General features: G+C 36.1%; 1 protein-coding gene across 1 annotated transcript in view; it reads left to right on the plus strand.

Moving 5' to 3' along the window:
* LOC134749608 (E3 ubiquitin-protein ligase Nedd-4) overlaps window positions 1–15,101 on the plus strand; it is a 45,669-nt gene that overhangs the window by 14,305 nt on the left and 16,263 nt on the right. The window contains exons 5-8 of the mRNA XM_063684627.1: window positions 428–560; window positions 3,858–3,979; window positions 4,972–5,080; window positions 7,586–8,305. Coding sequence (XP_063540697.1) covers window positions 428–560; window positions 3,858–3,979; window positions 4,972–5,080; window positions 7,586–8,305 — 1,084 coding nt within the window. The remainder of the gene's footprint in view (window positions 1–427; window positions 561–3,857; window positions 3,980–4,971; window positions 5,081–7,585; window positions 8,306–15,101) is intronic.

The following is a 15,101-nucleotide window of genomic DNA, read 5'->3' on the forward strand; positions in this document are numbered from 1 at the left end:
TGTTTTTTACCGTTATATCATGTTACAAATGCATTTCCGTTTTTAAATTACCATTTAATTACTTAAAATTATAAATAAAAAGTACAAAAATTTGCCCGCGAAAAGCTAGTGAGCGAAACGCTCGAAACGCCACGTGACGTCACGCGTTCGACAGATTAGTGTCACGTTTTAGTGAAACGTCAGTTGGGCCGCCCAACGTGTGACGTCATCACGCTCTGTCGAATTCGCGCCAAAAATTATGAGCGTTTCAACCGCTCAAAAATTTTCAACATTTTAAATATTTTTTTAATAAAATAATGTTAAGGTTTACAAAGGTATTTTTATCATTTCCGGTGTTCCAACGATATAAATTATGAATCCAAAAATAAAAATAAATTCATGCATGGAGCTAATTATATGTATATAACCAATGTATTATTGTCCACAGTGCCCGTTCCAGAGTCCGTGGCCACATAGAAGTGTACATGGCGATCGTTGGACACGGCTCAGAGACAGAGGAGCCTCGACCGGACGACTGGGAAATGGTCGAGCCAAGCCCACAAGTCGGCAATGTGCAGCCGGTTAGTGCCATTTTGAATCTTATATCGTCGCTATAGGGTTGTGTTGACTGCGCTGTTAATGGTAAAAATTTGCACACAATATGAACGGCTATTGCCAATGTGGACTTTAAATCCGTGTAGTAAGGTTCAGAGTATATTGTGTTAGGACACGGTACAGAGACAAGCTACAACCGTACGACTGGGAAATGGTCGAGCCCAGCCCACAAGTCGGCAATGTGCAGCCGGTTAGTGCCATTTTGAATCTTATATCGTCGCTATAGGGTTGTGTTGACTGCACTGTTAATGGTAAAAATTTGCACTCAATATGAACGGCTATTGCCAATGTGGACTTTAAATCCGTGTAGTAAGGTGCATATTGCATTAGGATACGGTACAGAGAGAGGAGCCTCGCTCAGACGACTGGAAAATGGTCGAGCCAAGTCCGCAAGTCGGCAATGTGCACAGCCGGTTAGTGCCATTTTGGACCTTATATCTTCGGTATAAAATTTATGTTGACTGCAATTTCGACTTCTCGAAGACTTCTGACCACAGAAATAAATATACCATAGGTGACGCAAATGCATCTACTTCGCGTGTCCGAACCCCGACCAAGCGTCGAGGTTAACCGTCGCTCTTTACAGTCCACGCGCGTCAGTTGTTGCAGCCGGACGTCCGTAAAAACTTAAAAAATGCTTCGTTGCATGATAATTTACTGCAATAGCCCAAAAATTGCGAGCACCCAAAGGCAAGAACATATTTCCTATCACAGATAAGTAATTTTAAAGTTATATTATGCGTAAATTTTGTATGAAAAAGTCGGCACGCTTGGTTTCAATACAACTCGTGGTATTTGCGTCATCATATTAAATCTGTGCTTCTGACTATGACTAGAGTGTGGAGTTTGTGGTAAGATTCAATATAGGTACATGACCCGGTTCGTTCGGCAACATACAGCCGGCCAGTACCAACGTAGACCTTGAGTTCTTGTAATAAGGTTCACTATACACTACACACGACACTGAGATATGGAACCCAACTCGAAGGTGAACATGCAAGAGGTCAGTACGATTTTGGATCTTAAGTCATCGTATAAGACTTCAGTTGACTGTAAAACATTTAAGACAAAAACGTACTCACTCTAATTTTATAAACTTGCTCTACTAATTGGTTTCCCAAAGTTAATTTAATTTGTGATTATGTGAATTTACGGTTAAATACAGACAAACTGTTTTCAACTTCTGTCTCCTAAATATTACTATTTTGTAATAACATTACATGCATGGTACTAACAATAAGTTATTGTATTTTAAAATAATAGTAGTTCTCAAAACAGGCCAAGTGCGAGTTGGACTCGCGCACGAAGGGTTCCGTACCATTTCGCAAAAAAATGTCTATCAAGTACTTCTCGAGACCTTAATCTAATAAATAGCATAAACTCTTTGAATTTGTGTTCTTCCATCGAAGAAATTTTAACATACAATTATTACGCAGTAAAGCTAAATTTTAATAAAAGTGTGTAAGAATACGTCCATTTTTCGTGCTAAATAACTGATTACGGCTTTAAAAGTAGCCTGTAAAGTTAAATTTAACTTATTTTATACATTCTCATTCATTCAGCACTTAAGTGTTGCTACGAAACATTGTAATTAAGATTTGTAAGACTACCTACAGTAACATCTTGTGCAGAAAATTAACTTATGCTTGGAAAATAAGATTGTGTCAGATATTTTTTCGCGCTCCGGCGTGCAAGATCTATTGCATTTAAGTGGATAGTGGATGACCACGTCTATATAAACGTAGTCCCCATTTTCCTTTCCAAATATTGACAATATGAAAAAAAAAATTACAAAATTTTATATGCCCCTTCGTTTGTATTATTTTGTTTGATTATTGTATTGTATGAGTGAATAATTAATAGCTGTGGTTAATACATCAAATTGTGTAAAATGTTAATATCGACAAAGGAAAACGAGGCCTACGTTTGTATGGAGAATTGGTCATTCACTTTCTTAATACTCCATTATAGTTGTCGTAATTCTGGCAACAGATGATGATCCCATCATCCACGGGCGAGCCCTGGGAGCTGGTCCAATGGCCTGAAGACCTGACAGGGGATGACGATTTCGTTGTATGTTTACATTTTTTTCATACGGGACCTAGCTATGTCCACATTATGCGCTTTTGTTTAACTTTATATGGGGCATTTTCTATGAAAAGGGACCTTATTGTTGATGGCGCTTTCGCCGCACAGCGTCGCGCGGCATTGTATTTATATCGGAGCATCGTTAATAATGGCGTAAGCGCCATCGCCAATAAGGTCCCTTTTTATAGAAAATACCACATATATATTTTAACTTGGTCTATTGTCTATTCCATATGTGGATCTTAAAAGAATATAAACAATAAATCATGTGTATCGATCATTTCGCCAATTACACAATTTATGGAATTATGTCACAGAGTATCATAGTTTTAAGTTTTGAGATCCATTTGGATACTAAATTAATGCATTTAACTGTTGCATGTAAAAGCCACATGGAAGAAACTTACCATATTAGTTGTTGATGCTATATCGGATGTCCCTGTTAAATGAAATAATGCACAGTGTGGACCTAGCTTAATGCTTATGGTGGCTGACTCTTCTCATGCATAATGTATGAAAGCAATAGCTATTTTATTACTTACTTACTGGTTAATTGGCTTGTTGAGAGTGTGGCTGCACCATCGCAATATTGTTGAGTTTGACGCGACCGTTTATGCTAGCGACTACGTAAACTCACTCGCATGCATCTCGCTCGTACTGGCATGACTGAGAGCCAGAGCGAGTGAGCTTATTCAATAGCTAGAAAATACAGACGCGAAAAACTCATGAGGGTACTATCGATTGCCTGCGAGGTATTGTGGTGAAACTGGTAACTTGTGCTTTAGTTTTTCTTGAACTAATATAACAAAACTAATCTGACATGCTAAGTGGGCTGGAATGTTTAATTTTATTACTTATTAATAATTGGACGTTTGTCTGTGTTTGACTGCATATTTCATAGCTGAAGGTATTCATAATTTTCTACGTACAACATACAAAATTGAGGTTTTAATCATTTTCTGCATCCAAATACAGCTTGACTAAGTCATAGGTCCAGTGCGTAGCGGGTCCATGCATAATGACTCAAATAAAATAAGAATAAAAACACCTACCGACAAAAAACGAATATTCACTGCTCTTTAAGCTTCTTAATGAAGGAGGACAGTCTATCAGCGATTTTGTTGAAAATACTATACGTTATCGATCTATATCAATTTTCTTTATATTTGTTTTAGGTGGTGGGAGGAGACCCGCTGCCGCCGGGCTGGGAGGAACGTCAGGACGCTAACGGACGCACGTACTACGTAAACCATGTCGCTCGGTCCACTCAGTGGGAGCGTCCTAGTGTGGGCTTTACGTAAGTATCTGTTGTTTCCCCTGGGGATGGGGTGATTAGTTGACAGCAAGCTAGGAGACATAGTGCGAACAGACGCACAGTTCGTGTGAACCATATTGCCCGATCCATTTGCGAGTGAAAACGTCACAAAAGACGTTTCTACAATACGCACTTAGTGTGCCTGATGTTATTGCATCAAGTTGAATCTTACGACTCTTTTATCAAATCGGGCGTAGCGTAGCAGATGTGTGGGCTACGGTACCCCTCGACTAGTACTGATGGTTGCCTCTTCTAGAATGCCGGCCCGCACATGCTTTCCGTCTGACAGTGACCGCCAGTTCTAAATTCAATTAAACCTATTGCCAGTCACCGTTTGTCGATTAAGAAGACTGTAAATGTGGCAAACCTTTACAGGACGTTCCACGACCGATGCGCGCACTGGTATTTAGTTGAGATCCTCGATTCCCCCAAGAACGTGGATTTCGGAGCCAAATTTGGATCGTTCTGTGATTATCCAGATCCAGATAGTTTTAACGAAATCCTGGTCACGGCACCAAATTGTAATACGTCATCATTCGCTTGCCCTTGTCCCATTCACTTGGGGTCGGCGCAGCATGTCTTTTTCTTCCATACATCTCTGTCACCCGTCATCTCATCATTCACTTGCGTTAGTTTCATATCATCTTTCACACAGTCCATCCACCTTTTCCTCGGTTTTCCTCTCCTCGTACTTCCCTCCACATTCATTAATACCTTTCTCGTCATAATAGGTGCAATATTAGATTTTGGAGATTTGCCTTGATTACAAGCCGGATCCATCGGAGGCAATGGTATGAAACACTTTGAGAATATTACGATTATAAATTCTTGAGGGTTAAAAATCTATAAATATAGGTTGTTGACCCCATTGTTGTCTAGTAAATCATGCCATTAATGTATGTTTGTGTTATGTGCAATAACATAAACATAAATAAAATGTTAAATAAACATAAATAAAACCTTTTTTACTACAGGCGTAACATGAGCACAGAATCGCAGAACGAGCGCATGGAAAACGCAGCTACGGAGTTCCAGCGGCGCTTCCATATCTCGCACGACGACGCAAGCACGCAGCGAGCGCAGGTACGCTATGTTAACGGAATAGGGTTCAATTTGGCCTGGGTTCACACTCTGTGATCTTTATATTGGATGCGGTCGATGCGGATTCGCTGGCGCTCTGGCGTGCGAGCGAGACATCGTTATACTCAATTACACATGCATAGCTCTCTCGCTTACACTGTGTGGATCCGCATCAGTGTGATACTGATAATAGAGTTCTAGTGAGTTATAGAGAGGCCTCAGAAATCGCTGGACGTTTGATGTATGTTTTTTACTGGCCTTACTGCGATAGAATAGTAAAGTGTACGGTATCTTTTGAGGTAATGTATCCCTGTATGTGGGTGCAAACCAAACTGTTTTTCCATTACAGCTTCTCTGAGTTGCATGAGGACATTATTAGTCTCATATCAAAATTCATAATATCGTATTACAGTTTTTATACTCTATCTAAATGTTGTTTTATCTCTAAAGTATGTTTAAAGTTAGAACAAATATATAATTTGAAAACATTTTATCTATACACGGTGGCTGATAAATAAGTGCATTCCCGTTGCCAGGGAGGTTTTGGGATTATACTAAGCAAGTTTTGCTATGGGACCAACCACGGAATCGCTAAAAGAAATTTGGCTGTTTCATACATTTTGGCTGGTCCATTTTCTATGGGAGGGTAAATTTTTTTTCGTGATTTGGTGGTTGGTCCCATAGTAAAAGTTGCTCAGTATAATCCCAAACCCTCGCTGGGAACGGGAATGCACTTATTTTTTAGCCACTCTGTATACGCTTAGAACATTCTTGCATTGCCTTTCCTTCGACTTGGTCATTTATTTATTATTTATGGGCTTTTGCGATTCATGAAAAGAAGGAAACTTTTATTATTCGTTCGTTTGTTCTTCGTTTACGATTGTTTCATTGTTATATGTTATTGAAATTCGTATTTCATTATATATCATTATTAAATAATTTCCAAGGGAACTTAATCGCCGTGTTTATTCTTTCATTCAATAAACCTTGGTTGATAACTCCTTCTAATTTTTATTTTCGCATGGGTGGACCATAAAGCTGGATTTTACAACCGGTTAAAAAAAAAATACAACGGAAAAACGCTATAGCATTTGTTAATATGTGTGTTTGGGAAAAACCTAAAAAAAAGTTGTTTGAATAATTTATCGAAACATTAGTATTTGGGCAACGTTCCTGTATTTCCGTTTCCCCTCATCTTAAGGCTGCCGACATGCTTATTGAAGGGAACCTTAAATTAAAAAAAGAAGAACACAGCGTATAAGACACCTGACATAGCTTGAAAATTGACTAGATAATTATTGCTTCAAAACGGTTAATAACAACTCTTAAAAAAAAAAAGGATTAATTCATCTTTATATTATTTAAAATTGTAAAATATTGCGTGTCATGCCCCGCTTTTCGCTGTAGAATTTTGACTCTTATTGTTGTATGAATTCAGTCTATTTCAGTATGATCGGATACCTATGCATGAATGTTTTATGTAGTATACAAAATACATTTAAATATCCATAGTGCATGATTCTCGATATGTTTTAGGGGTAAAATCAGCATGTTAGTAACATTTAAGACACTTTTCTTTTCTAAATTTTTTTTTATTCATTAATAGGACATTACAGGAATGGAGAAGATTATCTGAAGACGAAAAAAGTATTTCATATGTTTTTGGCAGTTCAAATAGTAATTTTAATTAAAAGCTACATAATATTTAAGTTGTATCAGTCACATTTGGTAATATTTATGATGCTACTGGGGTTTACCATAATCTATAGTTAATTTGTTTTAATTATATGCATATTATTAATTCCCATCTCATGTTACCTATTTAACACTATGACTCGTTTTGTCTGACGTTTAAACTTGCCTTATTAATATTTACTTATGTATTTTGTTTATCTAAATTGTAATAAATAATCATATTTTATGTGTAATATAAAAAAGATTATAAAAAATATATGTTGCTAAAGAGTTAAAAATATTTAGACGTTAGACAAAACGAAAGAGCTGACATTATACTAATTCAGCAGCATGGGCTTTCGCGCTCAGACTAACTACAGCTTAATCTGGTGAAAACTGATCTCAACCTAAACAAGAACAAAAAACATTGTGTTGTCCTCACTTATCATAGACAATTTACGTTAAAATGGACTTAATGCGCAATACAATTAAGCTCATTTTCCTTTTACGTTTTTATTGTAGCTTGGCATAGTACTAGTTATGTCAGTATGATTTAAAACTTACACGTAAATTTGTACTGAAATGACAGCAGTCACGGCTACAATGGAAATGTAAGTCGTTCAAACTGAAAAAATAGTATTTACCCTAACGGTCATATTACTTATTAAAAGTAAATACGGTTGGTTTCCTACGAATATTTTTCTGTGATACTATGTAGAGTTGATTTTATTTGAGATGAATTTATAATAACTATGAATTTAAAATATAAACTTCTCCAAGACGAACCATTAAACATTCATCTCAAATGATTTCAACTTTAAGTTTTTTCAACAGGATAGCAATAGGAGCGACGAGAACTCTACAGATGTGACGCCATTTTCATCCCCCGTGCGTTCCCTAGACCGGGATTCGAACCCCGAAGTGCCTCAATCTAGCTTAAGTAATACCTGTGATAGTAATTTAAGGGAGGAAGATGATGTAGTATGCGCGAACGAAGTTAGACAAAGAGATGTAGACAACGAACATGTTGCTCAAGACTGTGATACGATCTCTAGTCAAAACGACCAATCAGAGAACGCTGAAGCGAACCAATTAGAAAACGTGGAAGCGAGCCAATCGGAGAATGCGGAAGCGAACCAATCCGAGAATGCGGAAGCGAACCAATCAGAGAACGCTGAAGGGAACCAATTAGATGTTGATAATGGCGAAGCTAGTGGAAGAAGTGTAACACCTGACCAATCAGAAGCGAAACCTGATACAGAAAATGAAGAAACTGCTGAAAATGTAGAGAACGCCGAAGGCGAAAGAGCGAATACAGAGATGGACGAAAGAGACTCAAATGTAGAAGCTACCGCTACAAGCGTAGAAGAAACCGAAAACGCCGAAGTAGAAACAAGGAGAGTGGATGAAAGAGACGCAGATAGCATAGAAATAGAGATAGAAGAGGCACTAACGTTTGATGAGAATCACTTCAGTACGCCGACTGGGGGCACCACGCCAGAGAGAGGGGCGTCGCGGCGACGAATGACCAGCAGTTCTATGGATGATTCTGAGGTAAGAAAATGTGTGGGTACATAGGTTTATGTAGGGGCTAAAAAGTTTGAAGGCGTGGTAAATACATGTTATTTTTTTGATTAGCTATGCAGAAGTGAATATGTAGGTCATATTGATAAATTTTTACTACAGGGTCTATCCCGAAATCGCAAAAAAAATATCTGCTGTTCGGTAGATACCATCGACAGATGATTCACCGAAATTTTGGGATTTCGTTGTTGGTCATTGCAATTGTTGCTCAATATGGCTTACAAATTAGTGTCTCAGAGTATGGCTACTCAAGTACACATAAAATAACTAGGATATTTAAGAGTCGAAGGAATTCGTGTATGACGTCGTAAATGTATGTAGGTATTACCCGAGTGCTTCCGTAAAAATAAATAAAGACTGCATAAAAAAACTTTATGTTGTTAGTGGCTAAGAACCCCTAGAAACAAAATATGAAGAAAAATTTTTTTTAACGTAGGCAGTGTTCTATTAAATCTATATACATGAAATTAACATACTTTTTGGAATTAACTGCACGATGTAAATACGTAAAGGGGCCTACTGATCACCAACCCGCGGGACGATATCGGCCTGTCATTTGTTCGGAACTGTCCAATTTTTGTTCTATCTGACAGGCTGATATCTCACGGCGGACTAATAATTAGTGGGTCCCTTTAAGTTTGGTTTTCGAAACTAAAATCTAACCATGATATTATTTTGGGGATTTCTCAGCAATTCCATGGATGCATAGACAAAAAATACTAAAGACACGTAAAATAATGTAATTTTTTTTATCTATGCCATGATTCCATGAAATTAAATTGCATTGACTGCACGATGTGAATACATTATGGCTTTATGAGTTGGGTTCCGAACTTAAAATATAACCATGGTATCATTAAAGTAATTTTTAGGTAATTTTTCAGTTCCAAATGCAAATTCCGCGGAGCCACTTGATAATACGCCATTTTTACCCGAGTGCCAAAGAAGTGTTATGCTTTGGCTTAGAAAATACATTCATAACTGCTTGCAAGCAAGATCAGCCCAGCTTTGCGAACCATTGGCTGATGTTCACGCCTGAATTTAAAAGCGAATTTCAAATTTTGACAAATTATACATATACACATAGGGCAAATTACGCAATGATTGGCCCTCGTAGGAAACTCACTGCTGTTATTTAAAAAAAGGTTTAAAGGGCCAATCATTGGAGGAGGGCCGTCATTAGTATATATGTATTAGAATTACACTACACAATTTTTGGGTAGAGTAAGGTGATTGGCTGTTTCAGCTGTAAAATTGTTGTATACTATATTTCGAATTAATACCTTTATTCACAAATTTGCTAAACACCTCAAGTTCAGTTATAAGTATAGTCCGTTTTTTTCAGAAAGTTTTATAACCTCAAAAGTAGTGATAACTTTTTTCCTTCATAATTAGATCTGAGTAACTATGCACTGAATTATAGTATCATTAACGTATTATTTACATATGTTTACATATTACTGCAATATTAGATATCATAGGAACCCTAGCATTTCGGAAGAAAAAGTTAATTACCACTAGTTTTGAGGTTAGAAAAATTATAATCTGAAGCGAGCATTCTTTCACCTTGCTTTATCTCGCTAATACTAATTATTTGCAAGGAATGCAAACAGTGCCTTAAGTTGATTTTTAAATTAACATGACCTTACCAAAATAATACTCATTACATAAATACGTATAATTATTTAAGGATACGCCATATCAAGCTTACACGATGTATTCCTGTCCCCGCCGCACGTAACCGAGGCGGATACAGTCCCCCACGGTCACATACCATTTGTCCCCGTCCCACGTATTAAGACGGGTATTGATGGGAATACACCACATGAAAGCAGTGTTGCTACAAAACAAACTTTTTGGTATAGTCTCTTATTCGATCAAGAGAGGGCGTTGTACCCAATCTTACGTCATACATATGCGTCATGTCTCGTCCTTTGTTGGGATTTCGGGAAAATTGTCTATGAGGAGTCGTGAGGTACAACAAGCTAATGTGATGTCCAATAATATTTGCATAAAGAAACAACGAATTCATCCATACTTTTAACATTCTGTTAGGGGCCGGTGTCATGGCCGCTTGTTTTTTTTACAGAAATATTCTGCAGCTTGTATTATAAGTTAGGTACCATCGCCCACACTGTTAAAGGGGCCCACTGACTATCAGTCCGCCGGACGATATTCGCCTGTATGTTGAAAAAAAAAAATGAAATTGAAAGTTTATTAATAACAATCGTTACAGGTCTGTTTAGTGTACATGAATGGTGTGTGTGTTGTTCGGAAATGACAAATTTTTGTTCTAACTGACAGGCCGATATCGTCCGGCGGACTGATAGTCAGTGGGCCCCTTAAGAGTCCATCAACGTGCTCACTAGCGCCACTGCTAAATAATTGTGATTATTTAAATTTAACGATAGATATTTAAAATGGGGGCCGCTACTCTATTTAAGTACCTTTTGAATACAATCAAACTAGTTTTTATGTTGCTGGATTCGTCGATCTATGAACTAGGTTAAAAGATATTTATTCTCATAAAAGACATACAAGTCACTTACACTAGAACAGAGTTATAAGTAAAAGTAATCCTTATTTACGGTAGCATAAAAATCGCTCTAGAGGTACATGTGCGGTTTAATTAGACAATTATATATGGTATAGCGTTACTCAAAACAAGTCAAACTCAAAACAAAAACGGCCGTTTTAACTTCGGACGCATAGATTGACAAATCCAGCAACGTAAAAATTATTATAATGTATTCAAAAAGTACTTAAATACAAAATACAGTACGTAGCGGCCCCCATTTTAAATCTCTATCGTAATCTCAATGAGGGCTAACGCGTATGAATTCGCCGCTAGGGGCGCTAGTGTAGATGGTGGTATTTTCCATAGTTCGAAATGTCAAATGTCACTTGTCACTTCAATGACTGACAGCTGTTCTTTAGTCTTTTGGACCACCATCAACAGAGGCGCCAACTGGTGAGCAAAAAAAACGATAGCCCTCATTATTTAGCAGTGGCGCTAGTGAGCACGTCGATGGGCTCTTAACATTCCATCGGTAAACCTTATTACAAAAGGCATAAGGTTTAAGTGTGGACAGTTAAGAGTGTTGCTGTTTATAAAAAAAAAAACTTTATTTCAGAACATTCAAAATAGTTATACTTACAAGTTTTTTGAAACTGGCCTCTGATATTGCGACTTACTTGGGCCATTTTATTACACACTAGACTTTATTTGTTTTCAACCAAAAGGTACCATATTGTCGCTTGTCGATAAGGTTGATTTCAAATTAAAGCTATATGGAAATAGCGCCTTATTGACAACCGACAATAAGTACGCTTTTGATTGAGAATGGATTTTTTTTTTAAATTTGGGAGTTCTTATGTTAATATTACTCAACCACGAGCTCTTTCGAGCCTAGTAGAAGAAAAAAAGTTTACCAAGATTTTAAATTCCATTCCATTACCATTTTTCATAGATGTCGTATGACGGTAACGCAATGGAGTTAATAAAAAATGTATGGAAATTCTGGAACACTTTTTCTCCTATTAGGATCGATAGAGCTCGTGATTTTGAGCAGAAATAACATTAAAATTTCCAAATCTAAAAAAGTCATCTTATGTCAGTTTTAAACTAGTAAAATAAATTGTAAAAAATAATTTTCGTTTTCTCTTTAAGCAGTGCTTTTTGTTACTAATATTGTAAAAAAATGCTTGTTAGCCCAAATTATTTATAATTTTAAATTAAAGGGAAAGTAGTTAAAGCTATTTCTTCGCGCTAGTGAGTTGAAGCAGCGCTTTGGTTCAGTTGGTTAAAGCGATTGCCTGCCATTTAAATCCTATCTGAAAAATGTATAATATTCCCTTATTTTAAAATTATATTATCCTTAGTAGACGTTTCTGCTTTTAGCTTATTACAGACGCTGCCAGCTAGGGAATGCAAACCGGTTATTTGTATGAAATTTCGGTAAATAACCGTCTATTAACCGGATTTTTCATACAATTAAAAACCGGTTTCATTCCCTAGTTGGCAGACATGTCGAGTATCTCACTCATGTATGAAAACGCCTTTACTGTCAAAGCTTTAGTTGGGCCATTCTACTTTTCGTCATACATAATTTTTTGTCACTTTATCGTAAAATGCATATTTTAGAATACTTGGCCATTATTTTAATTCTTTGTTTTAGGATGGAGAAAGAGGCTTAATTAAGCTATCGATCCGGATAGCTTTGTTCAATAAATAACTACTGTAAATATTCTTAATCACATTAATACACTGTCCTTGATTGTCTCCCGGTATAAGGCATTTACCACTGCGTTACTATCTTTTTACATTAATCAATATTAATATATGAATTTTGGTCAACAAATTCCTACGATTTTAAAGTTCGGGTACAATTTGGGAATACAATTTTTATACACAAATTTAATATCTATCATACTTTTTTATGGCAATAGATTATAGCTTAATGGTCATGAAAAATTAGAATGACCCAATTATGATATTTTTGAGATATGTGCAATGGCGACTACAAAAGAGTATATATAAATTCTGTGCAAAAATATGTAGACGGCGATTTTTAACTGGCGAATTTAAGGTAGGTCTTCTATATAAAGTGTCACATGTTTTTCAAGCTTGCCATATCACTGTAAACTTTCATTGCTTTTTGCTTGCGCATACTGCTTGCTTGTAGTTATTTGTATGTGGCTTGTATTGTTATGTATAGCTTGTATATATTATGTTCCTCGTACTTAACTTCATTTCAGTAGTACAAAATATAGTTTGTGGAGAAGATAGGTTAGGTTCTTGAGGTAACTTTAGATGCCAGAAAATCGAACTAAATACTTAGGAGGTAATTTGCTTCTCCCAATTTTCTATATCTGGGTGAATCAACTTAAAATACTTAATTTCGTGTCCCTGTCCCTAGACTGCCTAGCAAAGAAAAATCGATTTTTCAAAAACCAGGTTGATTTTTTTACTTTTTTGTTTACACGAGCATTATTTTATCCATAAGTATTCATTTAACACATTAAAATTAGCAACTTGATCAGATAAAAGTTACATTTTGTACGGTAACGCAGCAGAAAAATACAAAAATGGCGTGACCCTGATTTTTGTATGCAAATCTTTTTTCTGCTGCGTTACCGTACAAAATGTAACTTATCTGATCAAATTGTTAATTTTAATGTGTTTATTAAATAAGTATCTCATAATGCCCGTGTAAACAAAAAAGTAAAAAATCAACATGGTATTTGAAATATCGACTTTTCCTTGCTGGGAGTCTAAAACACGAAATCAGTGGTCAAAACTATTAATCTTTAAAACGTAATATTGTCTTCGGTTACCGCGATAGTTACTCATGAAATAAAACTATGAAAACTATGAAATTTATAATACATCCCGATGTTTCGAACCCTTACCACCACCAACGCTGTAAACGGTTCGAAACGTCGGGATGTATTATAAATTCAATATACGCGATATAATCCGTTTTCATAGTTTTATTTCTTAAAAAACGTAATATTATCATCGTCTCTAAATTCGTCATGCTAGGCAGTGATGTTAGGATCAATTTTGTAATGCTAGTGGTTGTTTTTATTATGTCTATTGTGACGTTGATATAGATTAGTTCAGTGTTTTAGTTTTTTCTTGTACCTAAATATCGTACTGCTAAAAAGTATTCTACACTAATGGCGTTATTTGTAAGTTTGTCAAATCTAACAAACCGTTGATATATTAAATCACATTTAAAATCGGGTCTATCGCGAATTCATTTTGTTACCTTTATTTACCGACGTTTCGACCAGTGAAACCTATGTCGAAACGTCGGTAAATAAAGGTAACAAAATGAATTCGCGATAGACCCGATTTTAAATGTGATAAAGTGTTCAAAACGCGAAAGTTTTAAATGTTATATAAACCGTTGATAATCGCTTGTCCTATCCGTCATTTTGACATTTCGTTTTGTTAGAAAGAGACAAAGGTTTGTAAGAGGTTGCTAAGTTTTATGAATAAGGGGGTAAAGAAAGGAAACAAACATTCAAAATGTTAATAAGGATGCAACAAATGTGACGTTTTCACCCAAAAGGTACCACATTGTCGCTTGTTGATAAGGTTGATTTCTAATTGAAGCTATATGGAAATAGCGCCTTACTGACAAGCGACAATAAGTACCCTTTTGGTTGAAAATGGCACAAATCCTGAAAATACTAAATGTTGTGTGTAGTGGCGTAACTATATCAACTAAGGCCTTGCAACAACGAGGAGCAATGGGGGTCTACGCTCTCGGCCTCTTGGTAATATTGGAGCTCCTCTACAAGGTGTTAACGAGGAAACCGAAAGATTTTAACCACGCTTTTCTGACGCCAAAAGAAGGAAAAAATGTAATATTTAGGTCAAATTCGCAAAAAACTTTTTTTTTTTTTTTTTCGATTTTTCGGATGTATTTTTACTTTTTTACATAAAAAGTAAATATTATTGGTAAACTTGTCACTTAAAATGGACTTTTACTTTTTTTTCTTCGTAAAACGTAGTTTTTGCAAAGTTTTATTTGTCACTTTTTGACATCTATCGGTTACTTAGACTAAGTCCCACAGTGGCAACATCGACATCAAAAATGCGTTTTGCACTATGTAACAATAAAAACTTGTTTTTTTTTTAAAAATTGGTATTAACTTTGAAACTAGGCAAGTTACAGAAAAGTTTAAAGGACATTTTAGTCTTTAAATATGATCAGGAATACGCTGTTAAAATTATTCGGTATCCTCATGTTAC

This window comes from Cydia strobilella, chromosome 18 (assembly GCF_947568885.1).
Source record: "Cydia strobilella chromosome 18, ilCydStro3.1, whole genome shotgun sequence".
NCBI classification, from domain to species: Eukaryota; Metazoa; Arthropoda; class Insecta; order Lepidoptera; family Tortricidae; genus Cydia; species Cydia strobilella.